At 42.3% G+C, this 24,623-nt stretch overlaps 1 protein-coding gene across 2 annotated transcripts; it reads right to left on the bottom strand.

Annotated features, from left to right (window-relative positions):
• Positions 1–898: 898 nt before the first annotated feature.
• COQ2 (coenzyme Q2, polyprenyltransferase) lies at positions 899–23,866 on the bottom strand. Of its 2 annotated transcripts, XM_088133111.1 has the most exons (8): positions 23,602–23,866; positions 20,340–20,506; positions 17,836–17,957; positions 16,667–16,752; positions 11,948–12,081; positions 9,828–10,016; positions 9,385–9,529; positions 899–1,027 (listed from the first exon to the last, which is right to left on the bottom strand). In XM_088133111.1, the coding sequence occupies exons 1-8, from the start codon at positions 23,864–23,866 to the stop codon at positions 906–908; spliced, it is 1,230 nt and encodes a 409-aa protein (XP_087989237.1). In that variant the 3' UTR covers positions 899–905. The 2 variants fall into 2 exon arrangements, with proteins under 2 accessions (XP_087989237.1, XP_087989238.1); XM_088133112.1 differs by lacking the exon at positions 899–1,027 and having other exon boundaries at positions 9,258–9,529.
• Positions 23,867–24,623: the final 757 nt, after the last annotated feature.

Here is a 24,623-nt window from a genome sequence, read left to right as displayed (position 1 = left end):
TGCCTATTCTCTGTTCTGCGGTTCTCAGTGGCAAGATTAGTCTCAGCTTCAGATCATGAAGCAGAATTTGGAGGACAGACAGTGAGGGCTACCAAACACATCTATCAGCTCTTAAAATAAGACCCTACTAAATCTAGGATCTAACATTTTGTAAGTGCACCAAAGATTTAAGAACCATTAAATCATTCGTGTGATGCTCCCACATAAAATATCCTTTCTGCAGCCTTCTGCCATATTTTTCTATATATAAGAAAGTTGTAAGGCCTTGTTTTTAATATGACTGTATTCAAATATACAGTCTTTCTTGCCTCCACAGCACAGAGTGCAAAAATTCAGAATCTGAATATTTGCATCAGTTGAGTGTATAAATAGTCTGTCTGATGCCTTCATATACATGGCCAAACGTTTAAGATAGCTAAGTAAGATAAAATAATTTCATTCACTTTCTGTATTTGGGACAAATTCACCTTCTGATACATGTATGGAATACAGAAGATTATAGGTACAACCCAACCAAAATCTGCCTTTGCTAATGCTGAAGAATTAGCCATAACAAGTTCATTCGTTTATGGAGCCCATGACTGAAAGCCCATATACACCAACCTGGAAATAGACCTCATTAAATATAGTTTACTTCTAAGTAAATATGAGATTATTGTAAAGTATCTAAAATAGTTTGATTCAGGATTGTATACTAATATTTATCAACAAATCAGTTTAAAAAGTATAGAAGGTTCCTGTCTGGAACTAGTTTTCTGGTGGATTCTTTCATGGTTTCCCCACACCACCCTGCCTTTTAATTCACTGTTGTAAATTAAACATTACCTTCTTAGCATTTACCCAAATAAATTCAGAATGTTCAGAGTGGTCAATTGGAAAAAAAAATCTGTACACATACCTTTTTGCTATCCCTCAAGGAGAAGTTTCTTTCTCAAAAAGTAAGCTAACCAATTTGTCTCCTGTACAGGAAAAAGGCAAAGTTCCTTTGATGGGATGCTAATCTTGCAATGTGAGTGGCTGCTTATATCTGGGGAAGATAATTGCTGGTTACTTTAATTGATCTTAACCTGATAATCTGTTAAAACAGTCATTAGTCCTGCATGACAAAATAGTAAATTAGATGCTGAGGCTATTCTCTTTGCATAATGACAGAAATAGGATGCGTTGGTGCAACACTCACTACGGAATTAGACACCAGCGATAATGTGTTCCTATATTTAGAGAAGTTTATCCTGCAGTTTTTCTATGAGAAAAATCCAATTTTAAATCAATTTAATCTGATAAATTAAACATTAAAAATTGGTATGATTAATCTATTTTTTAAATGCCCCAAAATAAGAATAGAAGTACATAAAACCAAACTGAAAGAGCGCCTTCAACTTTGCTAAATTGTGTCTCTACAGCTGCTAAGTAGACAAAAGTTGGTTAATGACACTAAACATTGAGTGCCCAACAGATAGGAAATGAAGCTTCATTGTTCTTGTAGTATGAGCAGCAGTGTCCGCAGGGTTCGGTCAAAGCAGTCAAGATGGCAGCTGCAATGGTGGGATAGAAATTCTGCCTGTTTTTTATGTGTACCATACATAAAAAATAGGTGGAGCTTCAATTCCACCATCACAGCTGCCATTTTGATTACCCTGTATGGACACCTCTGAACATAAAGGAGCAACATTCAATATGAAAAATCCATTTATGGGCTAAGGGAAACATCTCATTACACTTTCAAAGTCAATTGTCTTTTGAAAGGTTCAGCCATAATGACAGAGTTCTCATTACCAAATCACATTTTTTAAATGTTTATTGCAAGCAGTCTTTGAATATTTTCCAGCACTCAATTTTAGCATAAACTTACTCAAAAGTCCAATCCACTTGTGCTAATTTTATCTTGCAAAGTTATAAGAACCCAAGGCAAATGGCTAGCCAATTCTTATTATAACAGACCATTTCCAGAGCAGCCTCATCTTCAAACCCCCAAAGTGGAGCTGCTGAGGTGGTCCAGCTTCCCTTCTACAAGAAAGTACCTTCTGTTACAAAGAAAACTATTGACTGAATTGTAATTGTTGAATGACTATTGATGTAGGAAAAACACAATCTCTCCCTCAAAACATGTCCCATCTCATAATCCGGGTGGGCTTTGTACAAATTTTGTGGCTACTCATTGATTAGTGCCAGTGCTGCCTCTTACGTTTCCTGCTCCTGTTTTTTCCAGGTTCACCAAATATTACACCAGCATGGTGTTGAGGTTAAGCTGTCGGACTGGGAGTGTGGAGACCCAGGTTCAGGTCCATCCTTAGCCCTGAACTTACTGGGTGACTTCGGGCCAGTCACTCTTTCTCAGACCAACCTTCTTCACAAGGTTCTTGTTAAAATGGAAACTCTAATGTTAAGCCACTAAGAACTCTTGGAGGAAAGGTGATATGGCAGTCAATAAGTCAATCATCAATCAGTCAAATAAAATATTTCAGAAAGAACTAATTGACTCAGTTTTGAAGGACAGTATACATACTTATAAAATATGTATAAAGTTTAGTTTTAAATGAAGTGATGCCTTATAAGCAAGCTGATTTTCTCAGACTGTATGCAATTTATCTGATGCAATAAGGACCCAGACATGGACATAAATTATGAAATTATGGATGATCAAAGGAAATGCACCAGGCTACACCATTCGACATGGACGGAACCATTCATCTCCATGGTGTCACTTGTCCGCGCCATTGATATGTCAAGATTTCAAAATGCTATTGCTTTTAGCAGTTAAAAGGATACCAGCTGGCACTTCTGAGAAAACGAGAACGGTTTTAAATCTTTATTAAAAGATTTTGAAAAGTAAAAAACCAGTCCAAATGCCCACACTCCGTAGAAAGGCATTCTGTTCTGTACTTTGTTTAAAAGTTACTACTCTGTTACACTGTGTTTATTGTTGCTTTCTGCGCAGAGGAAATGACAGGAGGGCAGTTGTGAAAGGCAGGGAATTCACTACCAGCTCCATCCGTTCAGAGCTGGGTTAGGCAGATGTCCACATGAAACATACACAGATAGACAAAATTACGAAGCATTAAGTGTCTTTACACTCTGCGTCAGTTACATCAAAGGCAGGGCATCGTATTATTTTTATCAGATGGCATCATTAAAACAATACACTAGCTAATCACATCAGGAAATTGGTAAAAAAAAAAAACTCAGTGAAATGAATACCACAGAAGTGATGTCAGCGCTGCTCTTGAAAGGTGTTCCTGCCACACCCTATGCAGATATTATTTCCAAAAATAATTGTGCAATTTACACTAGTCTTGTTTGGCTGCATAGTTTTGTCATTGGAGGGATGGGCAATTATTCCAAAAAGGCATATTCAAAAGAGCTTTTGTGAATGTAACCCCCCCAAACAAAACCTCTGGAAGCCTGCTGTGCTTTGTTGTTTCTGGCTGCTGAAAGAATCACCTCTTCTCTCTTGTCACCAAGGGACAGATGATTAAGCCACTTGTTTATTTTGGGATTGCCTGAAATTAATTCATCCAGTTGGCTATTATTTGGGCATTAAAACAAATAGATATTCCTAAATCATCTTGAGATATTAAATTTAGAGTGTCTAGTCTGAAGTAGTTTATAGTAGTTTCACAAATGGCCTGGAGCAGAGGATCAAATTAATAAAAAAGCAACAGCAGCATCTTCTGAGCTAGAAGCAGAAGGTAATTGATGGAATTAGCTGCTCACGTTTTTTAATTCTGAGCTTTCAATCTAAACCCTGAAATTGGAGCAGATCCATTCAGAGTAAACAGCATGGTCCATGTTGCCAGAGCCTCCCTCACTCCAGGAGTATAAAGATAGCAGTACAGATAGTCCTCGCTTAACGACTACAATTGGGATCAGAATTCAGGTGGCTAAGCAATGGGGTCATTAAGCGAACTATCACATGACCGAACCTGATTTTACGAGCCTTTTTGCAGCAGTCATTAAGCGAATCATCGTGGTCATTAAGTGAATCACGTGATTTCACATTGATTTTGCTTGCTGGAAGCCAGCTGGGAAGGTTGGAAATGGCAATCATGTGACCCTGGGGCTCTGCAACCATTGTAAGTGTGAGCTGGTTGTCAAGTGCCTGGATCGCAATCACGTGACTGCAGGGGTGCAGTGATGATCATAACTTCGGACACCAGTTGTAAGTCACTTTTTTAGCACCATCGTAACTTTGAACGGTTGCTAAACAAACGGTCGTTAAGCAAGGACTACCTATACATAAAAATGGGTGGGGCCTTGATTATGGCTGCCAACTTGAATTTTTTGACCCTGCTCAGCTAATGGTTAGTTCTGTTAGGGAGACATGATCCAATGGGCATTCATAGCAGTCTGTGACACCAGCTAGAGTCAATACAAGAATGTGAATGAGACTTTAAAAAGTTAAGAAGTGCACACTCAGCTGCTTCCACTTACACACATGCAATGTGCACTAAAGCTAAAGTGCCTCAGGGTGCCCGACTTCCCCTCCCAGGTATGGTTGGAGAGGACAATGGGAAGTCCCTGGTCTTGGGTCTTGGGGGGGCCTGTATGTGAGGATGGGGCTGTCATTGAGGGGGGTGGAGATGGGCCATAATATTATGGTGGTGATGGACATGGGGAGATGTGGGAGACAGGGAGGGGGCCATTCTCGGGGACTGTGGGACCATTGTCTTATCCCGTTTTCGTGTTCCAGCTCCTTGATTTCAACCCTGGTACTCTGTCAGCAGACCTTCAGTGGCCCTGGCTTTCTGCTGCTGCTTCTAAATGCCAGGTCAGTCTTTAATAAGGCCTCCCTCATTAGTGATCTAATCATTGATGCTGGATCTGGCATGTATCACTGGGACCTGGCTGGGTTCGGAAGGGGTGGTAGCCCTTTTGTAGATATGCCCAGCTGGGTTTTGGGTGTGGCATCAGCCGAGACACTGGGGCAGGGGTGGAGGTATGACGATTGTCATCTGAGAGTCTCTTATGACTTTCAGGGGCACTGCACCACAGGTCACCGTATGTGCGACCCTGTTCATTAAGCTGGGCTCTAGGGATCAGTTGGGACTGTTGCTGTTGTACCAGCTTCCCTGCTGCATAGCAACCTCCCTGCCTGAGCTCCTGGACTCCATTTCTGGGTTGGCAGTGGAATTCCCCAGACTTATAGTTCTGGGGGACTTCAAACTGCCTTCTCTAGGAGTGGGGTCTGAGGTGGCTTGGGCATTCATGGCCACCATGATGGCTATGGGCCTATCCCAGATCATCCAGAGCCTGACACAGGATAGTGGTCACACACCAGATCTGGCATTCCTTTGGAGCAATAGCTATGTGATCTGAAATTGGGGGAGCTTTTGGTGTCTCCCTTGTCATGGTCAGGTCATGCCCTGATTTTCATGGGATTCTCTGCTGCAGGGAGGCTGGACCCATTAGATTGGTCCACCCACGGTGACTGAGGAACCTGGATGGGTTTCAGAGGGAGCTGGGGGCTGTTCCTGCTGGTCTGCTGCATGGTCCATCTGAAAACTTGGTCACTGTTTAGAATAAGGGGGTGGGTGAGGCGTTGGATCAGATTGCACCCATGGGACCTCTCCCCTCTCAGGAATCCCATCACTCCCCCTGGTTCATGGAGGAGTTGAGGGAGATGAAACAAGAGATGTCTAGAGCGTCACTGAAGCTCAACAAGGGACAAACTTGACCAAACATGGGTTAGAGCCACTATTAAAGCCTACCTTGTGGTGGTAAGGATGGCGAAGTATCAGTACTTCTCCGCCCTTATTGCGTCTACAGATAGCTGCCCTGCAGTCTTGTTGCAAGTGATACAAGCCCTCTTGTAGGGGTAGAGGGGTTCGAAGAACCTCTTGCAGGGGTGTGAGGAGGAATTTGTTCAGCATCTGTTGGACAAAGTCACTTCAATTCACTTGCAGTTGGATGCCACCCTTGTTACAGGTCCAGAGGAGATGCCTGGTCTTGCCTGGTTATCTGGGAACAGTTTGAGCCTGTTGGACCTGAGGAAGTGGACAGGGTCCTTAGGACTGTGAGCTCAGCCACCTGCTCTTTAGATCCATGCCCCTCCTGGCTTGTTAAAGCAGCCCAGGGAGTATTGTGTGGGTTCTAGCAGTGGCTAATTCTTCTTTGAGTGAGGGGGTTGTTTCTTTACATCTTAAAGAGAGTTTGGTTCACCCCCTCCTCAAGAAGCCATCGCTGGACCCCACCATACTGGTCAATTTTCATCCAGTATTTAACCTCCATTTCTAGGGGAAGGTGGTTAAGAAAGTGGGATGAAAGTTGAGGACCTGGGATGAATTGGATTATCTGAATCCCTTTCAGTTGGGATTCAGACCTGGGTATGGGAGTTTTCGATGACCTCTGGCATGAATGGGATGAGGGTTGTGCATCCATCCTTGCCCTACTTGACCTCTCTGCGGCCTTCAATACCATCAACCATGGCATCCTGGTTTGACTCAGAGGATTTGGGGTGCGCCGCATGGTATTGTGCTGGTTCATCTCCTTTCTCTGGGGTCGATTCATCGGTGGTGATTGGGGAGGACAGGTCCCACCCTTGGCCCCTACTATGTGTGATGCCACAGGGTTTGGTGTTCTCTCCTCTCCTATTTAAAATCTACATGAAGCCGTTGGGTGAGCTTATCCATTGCCATAGGGTGAGGTATCATCCGTACGCTGATCTCTGCCCCTGACGAATTAAGCAATGCTGTGAACGTCTTATCCCAGTGCCTGGAGGTTGTGAGGGTCTGGACAGGAAAAACAGGCTTCAGCAGAATCCTGGCAAGACTGAGTGGCTTTGGGACCTGCTGATTCTAGGACTATGCCATCTTTGGTGCTGGATAGGATTGCACTGCCCCAGACCGAGCCGGTGTGCAATCTGGGGGTCCCCCTAGACTCATGACTCCTACTTGAGGAGCAGGTGGTATTTGTGGCTAGGAGGGCCTTTGCACAGCTATGTGTTATGCACCAGTTGCACCCATTCCTAGATCGGGGGGCCCTGCTCACAGTCACTCATGCCCTAGTCACCTCCAGACTGGACTACTATAATGTGCTCTACATCCCCTTGAAGGGTATCTGGAAGGTCAGCTGGTGCAGCATGCAGTGGCATGGGCAGTTATGAATGTTTCCAGAACAGCACATGTCACATCTCTACTCTGCAAGCTACATTGGTTGACAGTCTGCTTTTGGGTTCAATTCAAGGTGCTGGTTTTAATCTTTAAAGCCCTTCATGGCATGGGACTGGGTTATCTGGGAGACCACCTCTCCCCAGTTACAACTGCCTGTCCCATTAGATTTGGCAAAGAAGGTATGCTTTGGGTCTCATCTGCTAGGGACTTAACACTTGGCAGGCCCCAGGAGGTGGGCCTTCTCTGCCATGGCGCCCACCTTATGTAACATTCATCCCCCCCCCCAAAGTGAGATTAGCTCCATCCCTGTTTATGTTCCGTAAGTCCCTCGAGACCTGGCTAGGTCATCAGGCCTGGGGATCTTAGGGGACTGTGACATTCTAAGATGGTTCCAACATTGTGGTTAATATTTATTTATTATTTATTTATTAAATCAATTCATATAGCTGCCTATCTCACCACAAATGACTCTGGGCGGTGTACAACAAAGCTAAAAACAATAAAATACATTAAAAATATATAAAACAGAATAAAAGAAGAGAATAAAAGGAAGTTAAAAATAAGGGAGCCACCTAATTCCCCTGTCCCCTGGAGTGTTTACTCTCTCCTGTTGCTGGTGGTTTGTATTTTAACAATGACTGTTTTATATTTTTAATAATGATTGTTTCTATATATTTATTGTTTTATTTAATTGTTGTATGCTGCTGAGAGTCACTTTTTGTGCCACGGGCGGCCAATATAAAATAGATAGATAGATAGATAGATAGATAGATAGATAGATAGATAGATAGATAGATAGATAGATAGATAGATAGAGACAGACAGACAGACAGACAGACAGACAGACAGACAGACAGGATCAATGCACTTTCTTCACTTTGAACACACAGCTTGAGGGTCTTCCGAAGCCAGCACTTTAATAGATGGCAAGTTTGGAATGACCTCCTCAGCTGCATTCTCTGATATCTTGTGCGCTTCAGTCCTGCCTCCTGGTATCGCTAATTGCTGCCAGGCCCAAGGGGATAGATAACCCAGTAGGAAGTTGGTTTGGACACTCAAATTTAATCTCAAGCTCCAAGCCTGTGGGCGAGATACACTTTCCTTCTCTCTGGGTGAGCAAGCAAAACCAAGAAATTACCACTGGCCCTCATGACTCCTAGGATGGCCAAACTTGGAATTATTAGTAATGGTATCTGACAAAACAGGATTTCTAAATTAATTTCAGACTATGATTTAAACTTGGAATCCAGATTATTTGAAAGCCATTGCCCATAGTTAAATGCAGTTTGGGGAGCTGGTTGCAAAACAAAAGAGCCAAGCAAGAGGGAAGTGGGAGGATGAACAGAATTAATGCAATACACTCTGTGTAAGCAGAGGTTTGGCAAGCTTATCCCTTTGTCAAGAAGCAAAATCCCCAGGAAAATTATTATTTTTCAATGTTATTATAGCTCAGTGAATTGAAAGAAGGATGAATGCAGTGCTTGTATGCTGGCCCAGTTTATACACCCCCTCAACCCTGTTTGTTTACATGATGGAGTAAGCCATAATTAGCTGAGTTTGTACAACATGCTAAGTCATATGGTTTAAAAACACAAACCATAGTTTTTGTGTTAGCAATCCTCAGACCTTCTACAGATTAAGACTTGTCGAGGTTTTGAAAATAATTTGGATGAAACTAAAACCACTCCCTATAAGCTTTTTTACACATATAATGATCATGCATGTTCAGGCCACTGCTGGTTGATAAACTAACATGAACTATAACTTCATAGATCTCCCCTCTATCCAATACATATATTCTTAAAACCAGCAGTATATGAATGTTGAACTCTCAAATGTCATAAGTGACAATACCATAGGACCAGTTGTCACCTTGACAAAGTCATTTCTTCTAAATAGTTCTGAATACACTGCAATAATACTATTTTATGCAAAGTGCTGTTGGAAGACTGATTTTTTACGTATTTCTACCATCGTCTTGCCTATTTAATTCTCTCACAATCTTATAATTTTACAGTGGAAAACTTTAGGGGTAGCTCCGTAGAGTTAATCTCAAAGTTTTATGGGAAAATCTCAAACTTACTCAGAGTTTTTGCCAAGACGGTTAGAGTATGCTCCAAAACAGAAAATCAAATCTATAGCTAATGACACCATTCTAGAATTTTAATATAAAGCACCAGATCTGTTAAATATAAAGTGGTAGATTTAAAAAAAAAAGACTCGTGTTAGTTCTTATTTGTAAAATAGCGTTATTTTCTTCTGCTCTAGCTGCTACCTAAAGCATCCTTTGTTTCTTCTGAGTTTTTCTCTTTCCATAGGTTTCCGAGGATAATTCCTGTGAAAAGTAAAATTCCTAAGGTGCGATTCGAAGAAAACTTGTCCCAGCAGTCTTTAGGATTGTTAATGTCCAAATGGAGTATCTGGAAAAGAGACAAAAATGATTCATCAATACTGTCCCTATTCAAATTTTATAATCTGTCAAATCTTCCCATCCTCCTTGGATGACCTGCTATGAATTCCTTTTCCTTTTCCTTCAACTGGGTCCTTTGCTCTTGCCTCGCCTGTTCCACCATCCCTCTGCTGAACCCTGCACTGCAGCCTTGGAAATGCAGCACAAGGTTCAATCACCCCTAAACTCAGCAAGCATTTTATGGAGGCTGCAGACTAAGAGGATTAAGCATTCGGTCTTCCCACATACCGCTATAAACAAGATCTAACCTGGCTTCCTCCACAGATGGCCGCAGCTGCCACGGCGGCATAGAATGGGAAGGTCTGGCTGCAATTTATTCCTGCCACAGAAAATCCACAAAGCATTGTGGCGCTGAAGCCGAGGAGCCAGTATTTTGTCTTTTCCCCAAAGAGGAGTGCTGTAGATTTCACGCCGATGGCAAGATCATCTGTTTTATCCTAAAATAAAAAGTTGGAAAATTGTTAAATAAAAAAAAATACCAACCACAGTGGCAGTTTAGCTTGAGGAGGGGACTAAAAACATCACGCTGCCTATTTGCAGCTGTGAAGAACCTGGGTATGAAACATAAGGTCAGCACATTTTGAATTAGACAGTGGAATGTCTTGCAGAAGATTAAGAGTGGATATTTTAGGTGGGCAAAATGTTTTGTTTCAAATGTTTGGAGCGGAACAGGCTATTTTTGGGCAACCTGGAAGTGCCCCAACATCAAGGCAGCTTTGTTTCTCGTGTGAGAGATGCTCTCTACTTTTGGAATGCTCAAAATGGGATTTTTTTGCCTTTTCTGCATTCAGAAACAAAGCATTTAGTCCACCCCTAGGAGGTTTAAAGACGAGAAGAAAGTAAAATCAAAAGCTGATACCTAGTCTAAATGTTCTTATCTGTAATACTATTAGCTTTAGATACCAAGATGCTAAACACCATTACTAAGCTTATTAATATTAAATAGTTTAGTTTATATCCGTAGCTGTTTGCTTAGGACATATTATTATACAATAAGGGTTGCTTTCCGAATTCTTGTTTTTATTTTCTGTGCCCTAAGGATGTAAGATCTGGTATTTATCAGAGAATATTCAGCTATCTGCAGACCTTTTTGTGGTGTACACAATGTTACGCAGAACGCAGAAAAGAGCCAAGAAATTTGGCTTGTACTCCTGCCTGCCTGTGCTTTTCATTTTCTGTTTCTTCGTTAAATATTATTTTTGGTAAAACACTGGACTCTAAGGGACTAAATGCATCCTATTTTTTATTACATCAACATGAGATAAAATATCTCATAATATAAATCAGTGTTTCTCACCTCATTGACTTTAAGAGGTGTGGACTCCAGTTCCCAGAATTCCCCAGCCAGCATGCTGGCTGGGGAATTCTAGGAGTTGGAGCCCACACCTATGACACCAACTGAAGAATTTAGAAAGGATGTCATATTACCTGGAAACTGTATCTTGGATTACCTGGAATTGGGGTTTTTATTTCTTAAACAGAAGTAAGTTTTAATGAACTGAAAACAATTTGAAAAGGTAGAACTGCCTACAGCTCCTCTTAATGAACTCCTGATTCCTTATTCTCTCTTTTTTTAAAAGAACTTTTATTAAATTTCAGTAAAGAATAAAAAAACAAGAAGAAAGAAGAAAATAACAAAAAAAAATAGAAGAAGAAAAGGAACTTCCGACTTTCTTTGGTACAGGTATAGATATAAAGTGCATTTGCCTCTTACTCTACTATTTAAAAGACTACAATATAAATCTATATCAACAAATAATATAAAACAGATTAAGACAAAGTAAGTATTTCTCTAATTACAAAATTAATCAGTCATCATACTCCGAAATCAAAATGTCATTTTTTTGAGTCTCAAGTAAAAAGTCCAAGAGTGGTTTCCAAATAGAAACAGAGCTAGACAGCCTCTTTTCTTTAATCAAGGTAGTCAATTTTGCCATCTCTGCCAGTCCCATTAATTTCATTATCCATTCTTCTGCTGGAGGTATTTGTAAACCTTTCCATTTTTGCACATATAAAAGTCTCACTGCTCTGGTTCCTTATTCTCAAACTGTGCAAAGAAGCCGGGGTCTCCTCATTCTTGTACCATTGCATTATCAACAAGAGGCATCTAAGTGCATAATCATTATATTCTTTTCATTTACACAAGGCTTCCAATGCCCAGACAGAGTCCTTGATTACCAGCATAACTCTGGCATCAATGATACCAAAATAAATAAAAGCAGCTGCAAACGCACACGGTTTGCCATTCAAATGCCTGCGTTTCCAGTTCAACAGGTACAAAGATCCCATAGCAACATAATTCAACAAATCACTTAACCACACTCTCTCATTCCAATATGCTTTTTATTAAGAAATATGAAAGAGTCACCTGATGAGCATAAATGGTATCATAAATCAAAGTCCAACAGATGCCGGAAATATACAGGGGTAAGCAAACCGACCAATTGCAAGAACCATGAACTGCAGACCAACCCAGTAAGGCTCCCCAATTGAAGACAAAGCCTAAAGGAAATAAAGGAAAACAACTCATGATAATTTTTGGCTAACACACACGCACACACACACACAAGTTGAGAGGCAGCAATACTTCTCCACCCTTATTGCATCCACAGGTAGCTGCCCAGCAGCTTTGTTTAGGGTGACCCGAGCCCTTTTTGGTAAGGACGACTCAGATGTTCACTTACAAGGCCATGTAGAAGAATTTGCACAGCATCTGTCGGACAAAATTGCTCGAAATCATTCCCAGTTAGTCACCAGTCTTGATACAGGTCCAGTGGAGATGCCTGGGGTACAGTCTTGCCCTGTTATCTGGGAACAGTTTGAATCTGTTGGGCCTGAGGAAGTGGACAGGGTCCCCATGATTGTGAGCTCAAACACCTGCTCTTTAGATCCATGCCTCTTCTGGGTAGCTAAGGCTGCCCAGGGGCGGGGGGGTGATGTGTGATTGGTGTGATGGAACGGAATTATGAAGGCCAGGCTCAGGGAGATAAGCGTTTTCTTAGTTCACCGCAGGAGCGTGGGAACTTCAAGAGGATGAGGCTGGCACCTCCCTGAGGAATTCACGGTGTTGTGGCTGGCTGGCTTGGGAGCTGGGGTTCAGTCTGGGGAGATTCTTGCTAGAGGTTGTAGCTAATAAACATAGCTGAACTGATTTTGCATTGTCTCTTGGAGTTCCTTGGGCTAAACCTGACAATTGGGTTCTACGGTGGTGAATTCTTCCATGAGAGAGGGAGTTGTTCCTCTACCTCTTAAGGAGGTATTGTTGCATCCCCTCCTCAAGAAGCCATTGCTGGATCCTACCATTCTGGACAATTTTTGTCCAGTATCCAATCTCCTTTTTCTAGAGAAGGTTGTGGAGAAGTGGTTGCACAACAGTTTCAGCAGACCCTGGATGAAGTGGATTATCTGGACCCTTTCAGTCAGGATTGAGGCCTGAGCATGGGATGGAAATGGCACTGGTTGTGCTCTTGGATGCTCTCTTGTGAGAGTGGGATGAGGGTAGTGCATCCCTCCTGGCTCTACTTGACCTCTTGGTGGCTTTCAATACCATCGACCATGGTGTCCTTCTGGATCCGCTCTTTGGGGTGGGAGTGGGTGGCATTGTATTGTGTTGGTTCTATTCCTTTCTGTGGGGCTGCTACTAGTTGGGGTTGATTGGGAGTGAGAGGTCCCACCCCTAGCCCCTACTATGTGGGGTTTCACAGGGTTTGGTATTGTCTCCCCTCCTGTTTAACATCTACATGAAGCCATTGGGTGCGATCATCCATCACCATGGGGTGACGTATCATCAGTGTGTTGATGGTACTCAGTTATATATCTCTGCCCCTGACAAACTAAGCAGTGCTGTTGTTGTCTTGTTTTGGTGTCTGGAGGCTGTGGGGGTCTCGACGGGGAGCAAAAGGCTGGCCTTCTGGGTCTGGGACTTTACCATCTTTGGTGCTGGACGGGGTTACATTGCCTCAAACAAACGTGGCACAATCTGGGGGTCCTTCTGGACTCACAACTCCTGCTCAAGGAGCAGGTGGCAGTCATAGCTAGGAGGGGCCTTGCACAGCTTCATGTTGTGTGCCAGTTTTGCCAGTTCTTGGATCATGAGGCTCTGCCTTGGTCACCTTCTGAATGGACTACTGTAATGTGTTCTACATGAGGCTGGCCTTGAAGAGCATCCGGAAGCTTCAGCGGGTGCAAAATGCAGATATGTGTAGGACAGCATATGCTACACCTCTGGTCCATGAGCGGCATTGGTTGCCAGTTTGCTTCTGGGTCCAATTCAAGGAGCTTTTTTTGACCTTTAAATCCCTACATGGTGTGGGACCAGGTTATTTTAGGGACTCCCCCTTCCTGGTTACATCTACCCTTCCCATCAGGTCTGGCAGGAGGGACATATTACAGGTCCTGTCTGCTAAAGAGCTCTATCTGATGGGACCCAGGAGATGAGCATTTTCTGCTATGGCACCTGTCCTCTGGAACACCATTGAAGGTGAAGTTAGCCTTGACCCTATTAGCCTTCCAGAAATTTCTTAAAACATGGTTTCTCCAGCAGCCTTGGGGATCCCATGGAAACAGAGAGCCTGTGACATGGTTACATTGCGTATGGGATGTTGGTCCATTCTCCCGTGGTCTTATTTATATATATGTTTGGTTTTTAATGGTTGTTTAGACTTGTTTTTAATTGTTTTATGGTACGCTGCCCAGAGTCCCATTTGTGAGATGGGTGGCTATACAAATTTGATAAATAAATAAATACATTTCAGAGACCCTGGGCTTGCTGTAGCATGAGATTTGCTGGTGATGCACACGATCAGCGTCAGCAATTCCCATCTTCCATATTTCAAATCTGAGGAGGGTTTGGGGGATTTCAGGGAGAAACCATACCCAATACCATTTCCCAAGAATCCATAACATCAAATGTAAAAGTAAAAAACTCCCTCTCAAATGCGGCTCAACTCTAGCGATACCCAGACATATTCATGTCATTTTCTTTGGCAACAATATGGAAGAGCTTCTTCCCATCCCTTCTGGGATTTTTTAAAACTTCCTAATCTAACAAAGATGATGTAGAATATGCATCCTCACCTACACTAATTGCTAAGCAGGACAATTCGCTTGCTAGTGACACCTTTTTATATGTATTTCAGTTTTTTCATCTCATAACAACCCCTCTTAATGCAAAGTAGACATACAGATGGAGATTCCAAATACAGTGGTACCTAGGGTTATGAACGCCTCTGTTAACGAACTTTTCAGGTTACGACCAGCTCCAGCCGCAAAAATTTACCTCGGGTTGTGACCAAATTCAGAGGGAGAGCGGAATGGATTAACCGTATTTACACTGAACCTTATGGGGAAATTTGCCTCGGGTTGTGACCAAATTCGGAGGGAGGGCGGAACGGATTAACCGTATTTACATTGAACCTTACGGGGAAATTTGCCTTGGGTTGCGACCAAATTCGGAGGGCGGAACGCATTAACCGTATTTACATTGAACCTTATGGGGAAATTTGCCTCGGGTTGCGACCAACTCGAGTTGTGACCAGAGTCACAGAACGGATTAAGTTCGTAACCCGAGGTACCACTGTAGTATGAATAAGATTTGCCTTGTTGCTTATTCAATATGTTTTAGAGAGAGTCAGGAAGCAGAATTTTCCATTCTCCTAGTGCTTCCAAATGTAAATGAATAATGAAGTACTATGAAATTACATTAGACTGCATTTTCATGGAAGGGTGCGTGATTTTTCTTTCATTGCATCTGAGGAACGTGAGTCAGTCCAGCTTAACGAGGAAGTATTTTCCCATAAACAAAGTACTGACTCTCCCATCGCTCAACCTTACTCATGGCAGAAGGTAAATTGTTTCCATTCCACTTGTCTGAATCCGTGACTTGATGACAAGAATCAAAGGACAGGACTTGTTGCTTTCAATGGTTGAGTAGCAGAGAGAATTTGGGCCAGCAGAGCCAAGAGTGGCCAAGACACTCTTACAAAGAACATCAGCCAACTTTCCCTCTTCCACCCAGCTATTAAAAAAAGGATGGGAGGTTTGCTTTACCTTCCCAATCCTAACTGCGATAACCGTTTATGCAGATGTAGTAGGGAGCAACTTTAGAAGCAGCTGCAAGAATTCTGCAAGGACACAGTTGCCCCAATGCTTCAAAGAGACACATTTCGTTCATGCAAATGCTCTTTGCAAAAACATCCTTTGAACGCGCTGCCCAGCCTACTGTTTTTATACTTTAAAATTTAAATTTTATTAGCTGAGGTTAAATGCGCTCAAGGTTTGTCTTTCTAGGGCAGGGTTCCTCAACCTCAGCAACTTTAAGATGGGTGGACTTCAACTCCCAGAATTCCCCAGCCAGCATGGCTGGCTGGGGAATTCTGGGAGTTGAAGTCCACCCATCTTAAAGTTGCTGAGGTTGAGGAACCCTGTTCTAGGGCAAAGCTATACCTTTTCAGTGGGAGCAGCATGGTGGGGGAATGTCATTTTGGTGCTAGGTTAAGCTCCTTCCAGTCTCTCTCAAATGATTTGATGCTGCTTTCCTATTTTTGTGGCAATATTTGAGGTACCAGATGAACGTGTTTTAATCACTTGGGCCTTTTTCTGATTTTATAACCACTCAGCTAAGAGATGAGGTATTGATATTTAAAATATATGAATAAATACAACACTGGAGGAAATTATGATTGTGAGACAGGCAAGGGATGTAATTATTAAAGATTGGTTGTTCTTTTTGGCTGCTAGTGTTCAAGAAGCACTCACTGGAAGAATTGGTTAAACAGGAAGTTAAATGCTTCAGGTCTCCAATAGCAGGAAAATGTTTTGGAGGTAGCCAATACTCCAAGAATAAAACATTTTAACTCTTATGTAGCCATGGGACCGAATAACAAATTACTCCTCATGTTCATCAATTCATGCAAATTTGTGCTCTGAGCTGTACAGAGTTGTAAGATGAGTGGCCATTCAGATCAGATCAGATCAGATCAGATCAGATCAATAAATAAACACTTTCTAAGCAAACTACCTAAATCCAACAAGCACTTAAGTCAGTATAAGCACCCCATCCATAGGAAATGGAAGTTGTTGAACTTACCTAAGTACAACTGTGGCCAATAAGTTATTCTCTTCATAAGTGGGTAAGTCACCACGAGAAATAAAGAAGCAGCTCCTAAAAGAATGCTGTGAAAAATTGGAAGCTTTAAATTAAAAGTACACTTTTTTCTTCCAGTACCCTATTTTCTAATGTCTGACTGTAGCCTATAAGCAGTAGGAGAAAAGGACGTCTTTTGCAATAAATTATGAAGCAAGGAAGGTATTAAATACACTTCACAGAGACCCCTTTGTACAGCGGCATCAACATCAAATCTGCGCTCTTTCATGAAGACCACGGCTCATCCAGAGGTTCTCCAATTTTGTGGTACTATGACCCCCTAAATTGATATATGCATTTTTGTTAAGAGAACGAATGTTTTCATTGAGCTTAAACCTGGACAACAAATAAACAAACAAGCCATTTACTAAAAATATGTAACTTACCTATTTTCTTGACAGAGATTTACTTTTATCAACACTATTGGTAGATTGGTCATGTTGAGCTTTGGGGTTACCACTCAACGAAAACATTTCTATTCTATTTATGTCTTTACTCAATGCACACATTGCCATATCCCCAAAGGACTCCTGAGAGTTAACAACATAATAAACTATATCAAGCAAGAATATTGAAATGTCCATGGCACAAAATAAAGAATAAAAGATAGAAGAAACCACACAGCAAAACTAACATATATAAAAGCAAAATGGAGATGGCTATCCATTCAACACTGCCCAGAAGTGCTTTAATTAACTTCTAGAAGGCTACTAAAGAATGGCCAATTGAGTGTCCACAGCACAGGTCTCAAACGTGTGGCCCATGGACCACATGTAGCCTGCTCAGATTCTTTGTGTAGCCTCTGACAGCTCACTAATATTAACAAAACTGTAAGATGCTGATGAGGCCTGAATCCTGCTGGGGCAGTTCTGCAGTCCAGAAGGATGTCATGGTTGATGGTATCCGTGGTGAATATAATTTGCTTGCTAGCTGGTAGAACTCAAGTATCCCCTTGAGCAGATTGCAGACTCAGAATCTACATTTTCACGAGGAGTCACGGCTCTTAGTCAAACAGACACAGAGAGATAGTCCAACTCCTTCCAAAAACCTACTTAAGAAGGTCTCTATTGTCAACGATGGCTTATGCAAACAACTGTTCACGATTAACTTACCTGTAATAATTTAAACATAGCAGGACACATAAAGCCAAACTAAGCTGGGTACCAAGAAAAACAAGGGCTTGAAAACGGGAAAGTTCTCCAGCTGCCAGCGGTCGACTTGCAGTTCTTACAACCTAAAATACAAACAATTATTTCAGAGGCTGCATTCCATCACTTGACCATGGATATATACAAATTACAGAATTCATTCAGTCTGTAGCTTGTGCATACTGTATATACTCACATACAAGCCCATATGCAGATTTATTCATGTATTTATTTATAAATCAAATTTATACACTGCCCATCTGATTATCAGTGACTCTAGGCGGCTCACAGGTAAAAAACATAAAAACATTTAAAAACTACAAAGCACATAAAAAGTACAAAGTTAACAGATGGAGAGCATCCTCAAGGCGCCAGCTGCCCCAATGTTGGGAGCCCCCACTGGATCCCCAAGCTAATTGGCAGAGCCAGGTGTTAAAGCTCTTCTGGAAGGCCAGAAGAGTGGGGGCCAACCTCACCTCGGGAGGCAAGTTATTCCACAGGGCAGGGCTGACGGCAGAAAAGGCTCTCCTCCTAGACGCCACCAGTCAAATTCTCTGTTGGTTCACACCATGCCCTTCCTGCCAGACTGGGTGGGATGGGCCAATGTAACTGGGATGAGGCGGTTCCTCAGGTAACCTGGGCCCATAAGCAGATAAGTTGATCCTCAAATTTTTAATCAGAATACCATGAAAAATGCACCACCTGCAGATAAGACGACCTTCGAAATTTTTGTATAATTTTCACAATTGGCTTATGATTATCCATTTTTCATGGTATTTTGGTTGAAAATTCAAGGGTTGGCTTATCTGTGGATGGGCTTATATGCTAGTATATATGGATATATGGGTACTTTAAAAAAAGTATTACTATATATATTGTGGATAAGCTGAACCAATTTTGGGGGTGCATTTTGGTACCTAACATTCTTGGCCTGGTGAGTATTTACAGCAATATTTTTCCTTGCTGGCTTTTGAGTATATGGCTTTCCCCTTCCCACCGAGTGGGCCAAAAGCAATAGGGGTCACTGTATTTATTTTCATGCCTAATACTAAACTAGGATATTTAAAACCAAGTTAATAGGATGAGTAATCCCGTTGCTGAACAATCCTTTAGTGGCATAGTTTATGCATAATATGGGGTATGTTTGTACATCAGGTAAGCCAAAAGCAAACAAACAACATTATGGCTTTGCATTATGAGTAAACAGCTAAAATCTGTTTTTGCAAAACAACAGCATCACATTATATGGATCATGTTTCTATTTCCATGTTCACCATTCTCCCCTCTAAGCAGCTATGGGGAATAATTCAAATGTATTTTGTTGTTTCAGAGAAACTGAAATTTGTGTGCTGCCCAAACCCAGTGAACTACAAATCATGGTTTCTGAATCTGGCTTGTTTCAGGTTCCTGTACCCTCTACAAAGATAATGTAAAGGCAGAAGAGAGACCCCAAATGATTAAGGAAACTCCCCCAAAGGTTTCATCATTTCAGGACCTTCAGCTTTCAAAAAAGGCAATTGAGAGACAACCCAGGTGTATAATATTACACATAGGAGGGCTCTTCCACTCTTTCACTTCATATTAAATCCCAAGTTCATTCAAAGAAATTAAATAATCAGAAATCCCAGTAAAATAAAAGAATCTGCACACAGCAGATAGTTTAATGATAGGATTCACTACCACAATCTGATAATAATGATCAGAAGTGAAATAAGCAAATCATCTATTGAGTCTTGATGATTATAGGTGTCCAGAATCATACAAATTGCTTGGAAACACAGGCTACAAGAACCCATGATTGCTTGTGAACTTCCACTCAGGACTATTGTGTTTTCCAGGGACAGAATGCTGATTTGATCCAGCGTGGTTTTTTTTTAGATCAGACATGTTTTTTCACTCTAGATATTTAAAGGTTGGGGGGCAATGGTAAAATAAGAGACCTATGCTAGCATTTTCAACATTTTTTAGCTGTATCACAGATTTCAGCGTTCAAACTAACCTTTAAGCCCAAGGATCCAGGGCTTGAATGAATCAATGTACAAACTGTTGGGGGAACGCTAAATTCTGGTCTAATGGGCATTTTCTGTTCAGCAAGTTTAAAGAAACTGCGTAGGCACTTAGAAACAGAACGGGCAGCTGGCATTGAAAGGGTGTTCAAAGGAACTGTAGAAGGTCTCTGATGTGACTGTGGATCTTTTAATCTAGCAATTTGGTTCACCTCTCTAAGAATTGCTAGACAAAGATGGAGGGAGGAAGGGGAGAGACAGTGTTGTCCAAACTTGGCCACTTTAAGATGAGTGGACTTCAATTCCCAGAATTCCCCAGCCAGCATGGCTGGCTGGGGAATTCTGGGAGTTGAAGTCCACTCATCTTAAAGTGGCCAAGTTTGGACAACACTGGGCAGGGACTTGCCTTATGATGACCATTTATTTAATTAGCAAACATGATGAGCTTCTAATCTCCTCTACCTTTTTGTCATAGTCCAAGTCCCACATGTCATTTATTATACAGCCTGCTCCACGCATCAGAACTGAGCCAACCCCAAAAAGTAGCAGCATGTCCCAGGATGGCCAACAACCCGGTTCTGCTGCCAACGCTATACTCCAAGTGCAGGGCAGATACAGCAGCCAAATCCCTGAAAATAAAAAGCCAGACAGGGAACAGAAAAGGAGAGATGCAGAATTTATACATATACATGCAAACCATCAGTTCCTTAGTTTGATTCTTAAGCTAGTTTCATTCTTCAATATTCTTTTCACCCCGTGTTCTTTCTTTCTTTCTTTTTTAATTTGGCATTTTTACTACCAAGAAAAGTCTCACTGTGAAACACAATGGGGTGGATGCTTTATTTGAGAAGACCAACATACGCCAAGAGAAAATGCCACCTGGTCCAGAAAAACTGTTCAAGGTTTATGAGCCCTTAACTTGACAATTATTTGTGTTAGTGTTTCACTCCCTCTAGAGGCCAAATTAAAGTCATACAAATTCAGGAATAAGCCATACAAGAAATACAATACCCAGACAAATGAAAGAAATAAGAAAAGCAAAACATTAGGAAAGAGATATCTTCAATATCAAAAGCTTTGTCTCCTCTCCGGTTGCAAGAGGTTAATGCTCCCCTACTTGATTCCTTTATGTTTTCAGAAATATTACATAATTACACATAACAGACATACCGCAACCCCCGCAAAATGAAATAAAAACCATCAGAGAAAGCAACAGTATTTTCCATCACATTTCTATTGCTTCCAGATCTTCTCAGACTAACAGCACACTTCTGAGCTTTATAGTCTCTAAAATTTAAGAACAAGCCTGCATTTCTCTTGGTTTAATGATTTTAAAGCCAGGGTAGTGCCCTAAAGTTGTTTTCCACTGAGAAGTTCAGCCATTGTCGTTAATACTAAGGGATTATGAGACTATTGGTCTCTATGCTCCTTGTCTCAAATATGTTATGGGTAGTCCTCGCTTAATGACCACAATAGGGACCAGAATTTAGGTCACTAAGCGATATGGTCATTATGTGAATCATCACGTGACTGGACCCGATTTTATGATCTTTTTGCGGCAGTCATTAAGCGAATCACGCAGTTCCCCATTGATTCTACTTGCCGGAAACCAGCTGGGAAAGTCGCAAATAGCAATCACGTGACCCTGGGACACCCATTGTAAATGCGAACTGGTTGCCAAATGCCTGAATTCTGATCACATGACCGCAGGGACACTGTGATGGTTGTAACTCTGGGCACTGGTCTAAGTCACTTTTTAGCACTGTCGTAACTTTGAACAGTTGCTAAACAAACATCATTAAGCAAGAACTACCTGTATTTTGAAGCAAGGTCCACTGAATTCATATCATCCCAATCCAGGGCTTTTCATGAACACTATGTTCATGTGCAGCTCCTTCCCTGACCAGGTACCTCCATTTCTTGCAATGGAGAAGAATTTAAGAATATGATAACATAAACAGTGGACTGCTGGCCCATCTAGTCCAACACAAGACCCCTGGCTCACCTAGTCCAGCACAAGGGAGCCCCCTAATCACACACTATCAAGGCTAATAGCCATTGATCATCCTTCTTAAATGCATCCCTGTGCTGAATCCCTGTTTCCATAATTAAGTATGGGGAAGATGTTAAAAGCTTCCCATTAGCCCAGATGGAAAAGTCACATGTATAAAATTGCTTGACTGAAGAGGGTGTTTATAGGACCAGCCTTTTGATTGTGAGATGAAGGCCTTTAAGCTGACTTTAAAACATTCATGTACGGTTTGGAGCCAAGAAGGTTTTCCAAGCTAAGTTGACTAGGAATGGATGGACCATTCTATGTTACATCACATTAGCAGGTTTTCAATGTGCATTTTGGTTTCATTCCATTTTGGAACTAAACCATAACTTTTTAAAAAGCCTCTGAGAGTAACTTGTTTAATGTTATTTCTTTCAGCATACATATTTCAGTATGTATTTCGAGATGAGCTGTTGAGAACTTTACTGTCACTTTTGGAACAGTGTGAAATCCAGTAGATATTTAATTTCCAACTTGTACAAGACATGTGCAATTTCTAATTACTACACTGAAAAGACAGTCATTTCACACAGCACCCACTTTTGCAATTTACAAAGGCAACATTCTTCCTACATCTGGATTTCCATCTGCAACACGGCCCGGCCCACCATATTCTACTTAGTTTTCAAAACATTCCTGTAGATTGCTTACTGGCCCAGGTACTAACACAACAGGAATACACCAATAAGGATAGTTCATATTGCTGCTGTACTTCTAGAAATCAAGATTAATTGCTTATTGATTCATTGTGGGAAGGGGGCAACAGAAATTCCAGCCATCTGCCGTCTGTGCAAAGGCCAGCCCTGATGCTTTCCAAAAGGTTCAGAAGGAAAGTGTTAGCTACAGCTGCAAAATTCAAACTCTAAATAGCAAAGGATTAAAACTTTTTGTGTATCTCATTGGGGACATCTAACGGTCTCATTTAATTTGACAGCGGCACATTAAGCAAAAAAGTTAATCCGTAAAGGGAATTCACTCCCAATGTAATTTTTGTACATTTACACAATTTCACACTATGCCTGGTCAGATGGTTTGCTTAATCTCACTTCACTGAATAAACCAAACTGGGTTGGGAACTGCGGCAAGATAATGGTATGCAGAAAGATAGAAGAATAATGAAATACCCAGAGTAGAAGACTGGATTATAAAATTGATGGAGCTTGCGGGAACGGTAAAGGTAACTTTGGTCAGGGAAAAAACCATACAGGCTTTTTAAAAAGACTGGAGACTTATATCAACTTTTTGTTAAAGGAAGAAAAGACCAAATGAACTGATGATTTATAGATGTGGGGATTATAAAGGGTTAAAAATTAAGATGGCAGTTAGTTACTCATGGAAAGAAGGGCCCTAATTCTATGTTTTCCTTCTTTCTTTCTTTTTTTTCCCCTATCTTTTTTCTCTTTAATTTTTTACGCTTTCACTGTCTTGAAAAATCCGAATAAAAATATTTTAAAAAATAAACGAACCACGCCGGGTTCACGCGATACGCCGTACTAAGCCCCAAGTAAGCGGAGCGTCCGTGCCCCGTGCCCAGAAGCCCCCTCCAATCGGGTTTACTCCAGAGTAAACATACGCCAGCGGTTGCTTTCACTTTCTCCCCGGCCGGCAAAGCAAAACGGAGGAGGAGGAGGAGGAGGCGCGCTTAGCTCCACCCGCAGGCAAACTCACCAATGGGCTTATCCAGCCGCATGAGACGGAGGTAAGGCTGGAGCCGGAGCGGCGCCGCCTGCACCAAAGCCGCCGCGGAAAACGTCCCGGCCGGGCTGCTCCTCGATCCCGGCGGACGGGGCGGCTCCCAGCTCGGGGTGGGGCCCGACAAGGTCCGGAGCGCGGCCGCGGGGCGAGGCGCCCCCGCTGAGCCCGGGGCGAGGAGGGGGCGCGTAAAGCAGCCGAGCGGCCGGGCTGCCCCGCAGAGCAGGCGCGCGAGCGCCATGACGAGCCCGGAGTCCCCCTGCCGTGACGTCGCCGGGGGTGTTTCCCCTCCCAGGGCCAATAGGAAGCGTAAGATTCGTGACGTAGAAGAACGGGGCTGCCGCGAGTTTGCAGTCTCCCTGCCGCCTTTCGAGTTCTGCTGCGCTGGGGCGGGGGGGGGGAAGTTGGAGCAAGGGTTAGGGTTAGGGTTAGGGCTAGGGTTAGGCTTGCCCCGGGATGAGAAGCAAGGGGGAGGGAGGGTGTCGAAAGTAGATAGGAGTGCCTATGCCCCTCTTCCCCAAAAGTGGGGAAACGCAGCAAAAAGGACCTGTCGTTTCAGTGAGTCTTCTGTTCCTGCAAAAATACGCAACGTGTGCTGCCAGGAGTTTGCGCAAGGCCAGCGTTGCTCAACCTTGGCTGCTCTAAGACGGGTGGACTTCAACTCCCAGAATTCCCCAGCCAGCATGCATGCTGGCTGGGGAATTCTGGGAGTTGAAGTCCACCCATCTTAGAGCAGCCAAGGTTGAGAAACATTGCACTAGGCTTCTGCAAAATCCCTTTGCTTTAGGTCTCTGGGCAAATTATGTATTTATTTTGGTTACTGTATTTGTTTGATTTTCTTTTTTTACTGGCCACGGGCAAGGGACTCTTCTCGGGTTATAATCTCAGGATCGGAACGTCCGCAGTATAAAGATGATCATTTTACATGAACAGGAATTATTCATGAGGTGGGGTAAAAACCATAAAAGGACCAACCCAAAAGCAATAAAAAGAGAAGG

Source organism: Python bivittatus, unplaced genomic scaffold (genome assembly GCF_059951505.1).
Source record: "Python bivittatus isolate LINGU-HERP-01145 unplaced genomic scaffold, Pbiv_v1 ctg000070_np1212, whole genome shotgun sequence".
Taxonomy (NCBI): Eukaryota; Metazoa; Chordata; class Lepidosauria; order Squamata; family Pythonidae; genus Python; species Python bivittatus.
This window is presented reverse-complemented; position numbering and strand designations above follow the sequence as displayed.